Genomic DNA, 9799 nt, shown 5'->3' on the forward strand with positions numbered 1-9799 from the left:
TAGCTTACTGCCACTGCTGAACACATACACTCTCCATTTTCCCATCCTTTTTTTATATTTAACAGGGTTAGCAGAAAAGAAATTAGTCAAAAAGATATCATTAATGTCCATAGGAAAACTCTTTTTAAAAAAATTTTTAGTCAGTTGTGGGCTTGAACTCAGGGCCTGGGTGCTGTCCCTGAGCTCTTTTGCTCGAGGCTAGCATTCTGCCACTTTGAGCCAAAGTTCCACTTCTGGTCTTTGAGTGGTAAATTGGAGATAAGAATCTCACAGGGACTTTCCTGCCTGGGCTGGCTTCAAACCATGATCCTCAGATCTCCATCTCTTGAGTAGCTAGGATTACAGGAGTGAGCCAGTGGTGCCCAAGCATAGGAAAACTTTTAACAATAAGAAGATTCTGGGCCTTACCTGAGGCCATTGCATGTGCTGATACTGGCTGCAGAGTCATATTCATGTACGATAGAACCTTGATAAAAACAGTGATCCTAAAATAGAAAAGTCCATCAACACTGACATTAACATTATACAAATATCACTTAATTGATTATAACACATCAGCATTTATTTTCTGTTGAGAATATATCAATATTTCAAAAATTTCTATGCATTTATTCACTACATTCTTTCACTTAGAAATATTTGATCCTCCTTTAGAGATTTTTAGTTATATAATTATTTTGTGTAAAGTCCTGTATGTAACATTTCTCATAAATTTTTCTGTTAGGTGATAACACCAACTTTAGATATGTGACCCTTTCCACACAACTATGACTCCTTAAATCCACCCTCACATCTTTGCCAAACGGGCTAGCATCATCACTTCCAGGTTGCTTATGAAATCAAGCCATATTCTTGACGCTTCTAAATTCAGACCGTTCTGGCCAGGTGCCAATAGCTCCCTCTTACAATCCTAACTACTCAGTGGGTTGAGATCTGGGTTTGTGATTCAAATCCAGCCAAGACAGGAATGCTGTGAGATTCTTATCTCCAATTAATCACCAAAAAGCCAGAAGGATCGCTGTAGTTCAAGTGGTAGAGCACTAGCCTTGAGCAAAGAAACTCATGAACAGTGCCTACGCCCTGAGTTCAAGCCCCAGGACTGCCTCTCACTGCAAAAAAGAAGACATAAAATGAGACTTGATCTTCAACTGAATTTAAAGGCTGTGTAATTTTATAAGATTGTGTTATGACTTAAATATCATGAGGATCAATATTCGCTTTACATAGAGGAGATGGGTTTTACACAATTTTTGGTAAAAGGGAATAATGCCAATCTTGGCATTGGAAAGGTAGATGGAGGTAAAATAGAATGTACATCACTAGAATGATATTAATGATTAAAGTGAAGGCTGTTTTGGAGAAGGAAGATGAGACCATAATGGTAGCATGCATCAGAAGGGCTGGGGCATAGGGCTGCGAATCCCACAGAAATAAAATTCCATGGAGATCTTACAGTTGCTTCACGTGTTAGATTTCAGCCTTTACCCCAATCACAATTCCAGTAGGATCCCTTATATTCCCCCTTCTACCACTTTGTACCATATTAAATGCAGACACGTCTGCTTAGTAAGCAAAAATACATTGGGAAACATTGAATTGCTAGCTGGCTAGTGGTCAGCCACCCTGGAGGCTCATCGAGTCCTATTTTCTAATGCTCTGTCATTTGGTGAGGGCAGTCCCGTCAGGACTCAATTGCAAAATCATGCTTTTGGACTCATTGGTAAATATAGCATTGGGACTGAAAAATAACACCAGGATATAGCAGTTCTGAGGAAAGGCAGAGGATGATTAGAGAGATACCATAATCTGAGGGTGTCTGGTAAGCACTTCTCCTTTCACGTTATAGTACGCTTCACTGTAATTCGAGGCCAGAAGGTCCCTGAAACAGAGAGCAGGACAGAAATAGGATTTGTTAATTTTCAGCCCCTAACGGATTAAAAACAGCCTTGTGGTAGAGAAGAGTCTAGGCATAATAGGAATGAAAGAACACTTAAGGAACTATGGAGTTGCAATACGAATACTCAAACCTATCGAGAGTTCAACCAGAACTTTCCAGAATCATCTGAAATGAACCTGAATATGACTCTCAGGGTGATTATGATTTGTGTTTTGGCCTGCTGATCTAGCAGATGGTTCAGAATAAAAGATTAAACCTCCCCTCCCCACCACTATTGTTTGGTTCTCTTTTAAGCTAATTAACCAGATTCTCCAGTAGTGTCTAACTTTCCATTCTACTTAATATCTGCCAGCTCCTCATCCTTTAATGTGTGGGCATCTGTGACAGACAGTACCAAAGGCCCATAGGAAAACGTTGGAAATTCTCAGCATCAATGGGGGGCTATTGAAGAAGGCTAAGGGCCTTAGAATGTCAGGATGAAGCAAGTTCTTCCTTCTTAGCTCATGCCTCCAAAAGAACTTGGTTTAATATGTATTTGGAATAGCTTAGAAGCCAGTTGAAAAATGATACTTTTCACATTTCTTTTTGTCTGTGGATTCAAGCAGTACTAATGCATCCATCCTCTTCTTGGGGTGACCAGACAGAGCGTAAAGAACCCCAAGTACCCAAAAAGAGAGCAATTCAGGGACCAGAGAACAATGCCCAGGTTGAAGCTAATGGGAAAGGATAGGCTTGGACTGAAGGGCAGAATCCCCCAAATCTATAGGTAACAATGGCTGAGGAGTTCACTGTACTGGTAGTTGAGGCAAACAGAAATATCCCAGACAAGATGAGCAAGGTATAGGATGACAAAGAACTCACCTTGATCGTAGCAGGTGAAGGATTAGGGTTTTCCCACTTAGCTTTATTTCATATAGTATTTCTTCTTCATATATTTCCTGAAAAACAAGGTCTGTCATGTGATTTTCACAAGTATTTATTTAGTATTTATTTCTTTAGTGTCTCACCTGCCAAAGGAGTAGGTGGACCTTTATCCACTTCTCACTTTTCCAACTTCAGTCTCTTCAGGGACTAAATACTAATGAAGCTGGATTTAAAGTGAGCTAGTATTATAAGGAGAATTTTATGGAAGTTATTTTTAATTACAATTTTCTAAACACTTATTTCCTAAAAGTAAAGCAAAATGGAAAGTATCTAAAAGTCCCCTCATCCAGGGAGCCACAAATTACTAGACATCCACACCCCCAGCCAAGCCCCTAGGTCTTTATTTACTTGTTTGTAATCAATTTTGTGTGGAGTTATTTATACTCGCCTCTTTCATTTAATAAATCACTACCACGTCCTAGTCTTAAAAGTATTGTTACATGGAGTGTGTTTCCTGTCTACAGAGTACAATGTAGGCGAAAGTTTATTTGTTAAACCCATGTCAATGATCAGAAATATGATTAAAATACAGTTTCCCCATCAACAGCATTAAAAAGAGCAAGGCTTTTTCATAAGTATTGACAAGATATTCTAAAGAAAGGCAGTGCAAGTTTAGATTTTGAATTTTTCCTGGTGTGTTTGATGGCAGCTTCTATAAGTATTACATGAACATTCAATCGATAATATTTATTACTGGTAAATTGCCTTCAGACCAGTCACACATACTACCATTCATAAAAAGGCTTTCAAATAACGGAAGGGTAGCATGTGACAAATTATTTTCTTGGTTTTTTCTTTGCTTGCTTGGGCACTAACACAATAAGATCTCTAGGTTCATCTTGGGTTAAACTGTCTTGAGTAAGTCTTTGCAGAGTAGCTTCTAGGAGATTCTGCAGATTCTGTACAGTAGGTAGGAGAAAACTAGTTTTGCCTTTTTGACTGCATCCACTTTTGAACAATATAAATGTTTGAGGTGAGAAAAGACATAGATAAAGAAAAATTTATGTGTAAAGAAACTTATTGGGATAAAATGATATTATTTCCAAATGGGAGGGGAAGACTATTTCTGGCTTCTGGTCTGAAGTCAGAAGAAATAAGATCTCAGGGAAGGCATTGGGAAAGCAATCTTGCTTTTGACACTCTGAGAAACATAGTGGTTACCTTTGCCCAGCCTAGAAAAGTGACTTCTGTAGTGGGAGAGGGAAGGGAAGTCATTGCGTTTGGAAAAGTTTGTATTTTCATAGTTGATAGGGAAACATGCCGATCTTTCTGTGAGCCAGCTTGAAAAGCTAAAATGTAAAATGCAAGTGTCTTTGATAGATATCTAAGGTCATTGTCTAAGAACTTTTATAACAGTAGAAATTGAATTCACTTAATTGTGAACCTTGTTCTCAATGTATTTTATCAATTTTCTTTTCTTGTTTTGTACCACAAGGGCTTGAACTCAGGGCCTTGGGCTCTGTCTTAGCTTTTTCCCCCCTGCTCAAATCTGGCCCTCTACCACCTGAGCCATATTTCTCCTTCTGGCATTTTTGTTTGTGCAATGGAGATAAAAGTCTTTTGGATTTGTCCACCTGGGCGGGCTTTGAACCACAAATCCTCAGATCTCAAACTCCCGTGAATCAAGGATTACAGGCAAGAGTCATTAGTAGCCAGAATTTTTCTTTTCTTTTCTTTTTAGTGCCAATAGTGGAGTTTGAACTCAGGGCTTCATACTCTCAATTGTCTTTTTTTTTAAATGAAGATTGTGCTCTACCATTTGAGCCACACCTCCACTTCTCAATTTGCTATAATAGATATTAATTAATTTTGAAAAAATACTTTAAGTGTTTTCAAATTTTTAACACTTAAATGAGCAACTGTCTAAGGGAGAGGCCATGCAGGACTTTTTGTTCCTGTGAAAATTCTCAATTTTCTTTCTTTCTCAAGAGAACTGTTGGTGGAAGTCTTCATTCTATTCGAAATGTAAGAAATGGCAAGGGCTAACACTCTGATGGCTGTTTTGATTGTTTGGTAATTTGCTAAAAGATAGGATTGTTTACTCCTGAGCACATGCTCTCAACTAAATGAGAATCCCCTGAAAAATACACAGTCCTGCATTCTTATCTACTTCTGATTGGAGCCAATGTTGGCTTTCTACTCATTGCAAAGGCACTGAAGTTTTATTTACTAAAGCAGAAGTTATACCTGTGCATTAAAATCATGGATGTGTCCAAGATCTCGCTTCTGGACCAGAGGAAGTCTTTTAGGATAAACCAGTTCTTGACCCTCTACTCCAAGGATGACCTTTTCTAAAAGGAAACATAAGGAGAAAATCCGTCTGGTATAACATCCATCCACAGTGATTGGAAAAAAAGTGTTCACAGGGAGTTCACAGATTTCCAACCAGCAGCCTCGAGCATACACCCTCCTCCCCTTCCAATTCACCTACAATTGGAAAAGGGGAAGCAGTAGGAATGTTCTAGGCTTCTTCCATGTTTTAGCCTTGTTCTGCAGCTGTTACATTTGCCATTTTATTATCTTTTAATGACTGTCCCTGAATCTACCTCCTTCAAAGCCCTTTCAATGAAAATTACCAGATTGTTTTGGAGCTTTAAGGAATCTCTGCATCTGAAATCTTAACTCCTGTAGGGCTCCATTTGTTAGATAAGTTTAGGGGCTCCCATGCCAGTGCTAAATGAAGTCTTCTATTTGCATCCTGGTCTCCCTGGTTGTCAGCTGGGAGAAGACCCCAGGACTCAGATTGCAATGAAGGGAAGAAGGCCTGGACGGATCTGATCTCAATAAAGCTTTACCTCCCTACCCCACTTTTAACTGTATGATCCTGAGTAGGTAGCATATCTACACTCTGATCTACAGCTATGACTCATTTTCCTTATCTATAAAGTAGAGAAAGGATGGTAATACATGGTAAACATTCAGAAAGTACTAAGTGGCTAACAGCTAGCAAGGTGTCTAGTTCGTATATGGTAGGTATGCAGAAATGTCATTCCTTCCTTAGTATTGGGACTCTGAGTCCTGAGGAGTGAGATGCAGGTGTGCAGAATCATCCAGTAGGAGGGCCAAGCCTTCTACCATCTTCAATAATGCTTTCATCATTTATCATTTAAATGTTGGGACTAGACATTGCCGTATGACATAATAGTTAAAAAAAACTCAATAAAAAGTTAAGTTACCTTTAATCAGAGAAGTGAGTAAAATCATCAGCAGTACGTGGTGAGGACACATCCTGGATGGCCTGGTGGAAGAGGGGCTTCGGTACCTGAGCGAAGCTGGGCCTCACGCTCCGTCCTGGCTCTTCTTCTGTGGTGAGGATGGAGAGTGTGGCACCCAGACGGGCAGTTTTGATCCGGCACCAGGAAGTGCCCCCGGCTCCGATTACACAATGCGTTCAGTGCTTGAGGCGAAAGCTGGAGGTTGGACATCATGTTCTCATAGAGACAGCCACTGAGCTGGTGCTGGGGAACGTGGGCTTGGCCTACATGCCCACTTCAGAACTGATACACACTTGCTTCTAAATGTACTAACACTTCAAAAGGAGAAATGTCAAGAACATTCTAGAAAGAACCACTGGAAGATGTTTGGAGGCCTATGCTTTCGCTAAAGAAAGTGAAGTCCTTGCTGTGTGGAAGACCATAATAAAAACACAAAGGACCATTTGATAAAGCAAACAAGACAAATATATTGAAAATATATAAACTTTGTAAAAGAGACTGGATTTCATGTGAATTTATTGAGCAAATTCATAAATTACCACATTATCTAATAATATGCTTATGTATTTTCCTTATGTATTTTGGATATATTATTCAAGCTACCTTCATCTGCTGGGTACTGGTGACTCACGCCTTAATCCTCATGACTCAGGAAACTGAGGACTAAGTATTGCAGTTCAAAGTCAGCCCAGGCATGAGAGTCCATGACACTCATCTCCAATTAGCTACCATAAAGTACTGTGACTCAAGTGGTGGGGCGCTAGACTTGAACACAAAAGCCCAGAGACAATGCCCAGGCTCTTAGTTCCAGCCCTAGCATGGGTGTACACATGCATATGCACACGCACGTGCACACACCCACACGCTTTAACTCAATGGATAATCTCTGCCAGGAGATATTCTAACACTTTTCAAATCAATGAAGAAATATTTAAGGCCCATAAGCCTTGACCATTCACCAAACAAATATTCACTCATGCTCCAAATAGAACATGTCGGCTTCATTCACAGTGACAGGCAAAAAGAACATTTCAAGTTATAAGAAACCTAAGTTCTCCTTTGTTACACTAAAGACTGTGCAGAAAGAGTAAATAAATTTTTAAAATGCCAATCATGAAATTTCAATCATATATTGTGTCATTTTTAATTATAAGTGTTCCAGTTATTTGTCTGGTATCTTCTATGAAATGTTACATATTTAATTTATCTATGTGAAATTTCTAGTGCTTCAGAACTTTAAGGAAATTAAAAAGAGCTTTTGTAAGTAGTGGGGATGAGAAACTAAAAATCATGGAACCAGGCTGCTTCTGTGTTTATTTTATTCTACACGAGGGCATCTCTCTTTTGAGTGAGAAGTTTACTGTTCCTCACAATTGATGGGCAGCTCTGTAATCAATGTTTCAAACTTGAAAATCCTTGTCCCTCAGTTCTAAACTCATTGGTAAGGAATAGGGGAAAATGAAGATTTTTATAACTTGTCTATAATTTATTCTCCCTCAGGTCACAGTAGCATCTTGTATTTAACTTAGAAAGTTCATTAAAGCATACAAAACTTTTCTTAAAAAACAACTAACCTTGAAGCAGATTTCCACATGAAAAGAATTCCTCCTTTGTAGAATCCAAATATGAGACAAAGCAGATTTTAGTGACTAGTCTCTCATGAGACTGTTTTCTTCACTATTTCTCTGCTGAAGATCAGTGAAGCTCCATCTCCCTGTGTTCCAATTAACTTCCATCATTATTTCAATAAGGAGTTTTATGGTTGTAGGTTTGTGTGCTTATTCTTTCTTGCTACTATGTTTGAAGTCTTTATAGAATCATCCACAAATAGTTTCTTTTGGAGGCCTGCAACTTTGTCCAGAGTGTGCCCTCTTTTGCCTTTACTCTCTCTGAAAACTCTTAAAAAGGACTACCTTTCTAAGTCTCTCTCTCTCTCTCCTATTTCTCTCTCTTCTCTTCTACTTCTTGAGACTTGGGGAACAGTGCTATGGACTTTCATAAGCAGATAAGGAATGTACTCACGATGATAGAGACCCCAGAGGAATGATAGATGATAGAGCAGATACTCTGGGTTGGAGATGGAAAACAAGCTTAGTCCAGATATTCAAAATGCTTCCCTTCATAGCAGCATCGTAAGATGAAGAAAGGCTCCTCTCCATTTGAGTTAGTGAAGAAAAAGAAAGGAATGAAGAAAATAATCATATTCAAATTATAGCACTAATGGTAAGATTATCCTATAGAAAAAATTTGAATAGAAATTAAATCAAGTAAACAATTCCATTTATAATCCCCCAAAGCCTTTGAGAATAAATTTTATCAAAGAACTAAGAAAAAATAAGAAAAAAACTAATAAGATAAATGGAAGAGAAAAATAAGAACTAGAAAGGTTTCCTATTTTCTTGATCAGTATTATTAAATCAATATTATTTAAATGTCTATAGTATCCAAAGCAATGTGCATATTCAGTGTAATCCCTATCAAAATGCCAGTGATTCTTCACAGTACTGAAGAAAAAAAATCAGTGGCAAATGGAACTACACACCGACCAAAAAAAAATACATACATAAATGAATGAATGAATGAATAAATAAATAAATAAAAACAGTAAAGCCCAAGTAATCTGGAACAAAAAAGGAAAGAGCAGGACACATTATATTATATGATGTTAAAACAGGATCCAAAGTTTTATGAATCATGCCAGCATATGCTGACATACAAACAGAAAACAATGGAACGGAATAGAGACTCTAGAAGGAGAGATGAGCATGCACATGTTTGTGCTTGATTCCCACCGAGCTTCCAAGGATTCCACAGGCATACACCCTGGGTGAAGGTCCATCATTGGTAAATGGTACTTCTATGTGCAGAAGAAAGAAACTACACCCTTCTCTCTCACTACATACAAAAATTGACTCAGACCTATTAATGTCTCAAATGTAAGACTCAAAATTACAATTTTTTGAAGGAAACACAGGGGATATGCTCTTCAGTGGGTTTGATTGTTTTCGTAAGACCCAAAGAGCACAGAAAACAAAAGCAAAAATAGGCAAATGGGAACCCATAGAATCAGAAAGCTCTGAAAGCAAAGCAAAAAGTCATCAGAGGAAAGAGAGAGCCTTCACAAGGGAAGAAAATGTTTGAAAACTGTACTTCTAATAAGGGGTTGAAATTAGAATGTTCTATCTGACTTTAAAAGAAATATCATTATAAGCTATTCCAAACCCACATTAAGGGCATCTTGTAATTCTCTTTGTAGATTCAGAAGCCAATCAGAGCCTATTAATTCTGTCTGTAATGTACTGAAAAGAACACCACATTCCAAGTCAGGAACTTTGTGTTTTCCTGTAATGAATTCACTAACTTTAAGAGCCATTTATTTCTGAGCCTTATTGTCTTATTTATAATTGAAATTATTATAATGTTTGATCACTAAGATCTTCTTAACATCAAAATCCAATGATTTCATGCTTTTATTATTTTTTCCTATCCTCAGACCTTTACTGCAAAGAGAAACATTCAGCTGAGAAATGAAATGTTGAATGTAATAATAAAAAATCAGGAGAAAATGCAATATTAGAAAATTACAATGTTGTCAATTAACATGATCGGTAACTTGTGTGTAACAAATTCAACAAGAGACATAAAATTGACTCATTATTACCAAAAGGTACAAGGTTCTTTGTGGGGAATGGTTATCACAAATAAATAGAATATATAGCTGGGCGCCAGTGGCTCACGCCCGTAATCCTAGCTACTCAGGAGG

The 9799-nt window shown here is 38.0% G+C and overlaps 1 protein-coding gene across 1 annotated transcript in view; it reads right to left on the reverse strand.

The window, feature by feature from the left end:
- Adam7 (ADAM metallopeptidase domain 7) overlaps positions 1–6249 on the reverse strand; it is a 35563-nt gene extending 29314 nt beyond the window's left edge. Inside the window, exons 1-5 of the mRNA XM_013034399.1 lie at positions 6084–6249; positions 5009–5112; positions 2759–2835; positions 1801–1879; positions 409–485 (exon numbers count right to left, since the gene is read on the reverse strand). Of these exons, the coding sequence (XP_012889853.1) occupies positions 409–485; positions 1801–1879; positions 2759–2835; positions 5009–5112; positions 6084–6249 (503 nt within the window). The remainder of the gene's footprint in view (positions 1–408; positions 486–1800; positions 1880–2758; positions 2836–5008; positions 5113–6083) is intronic.
- Positions 6250–9799: the final 3550 nt, after the last annotated feature.

Source organism: Dipodomys ordii, unplaced genomic scaffold, assembly GCF_000151885.1.
Source record: "Dipodomys ordii isolate 6190 unplaced genomic scaffold, Dord_2.0 Scaffold189, whole genome shotgun sequence".
NCBI classification, from domain to species: Eukaryota; Metazoa; Chordata; class Mammalia; order Rodentia; family Heteromyidae; genus Dipodomys; species Dipodomys ordii.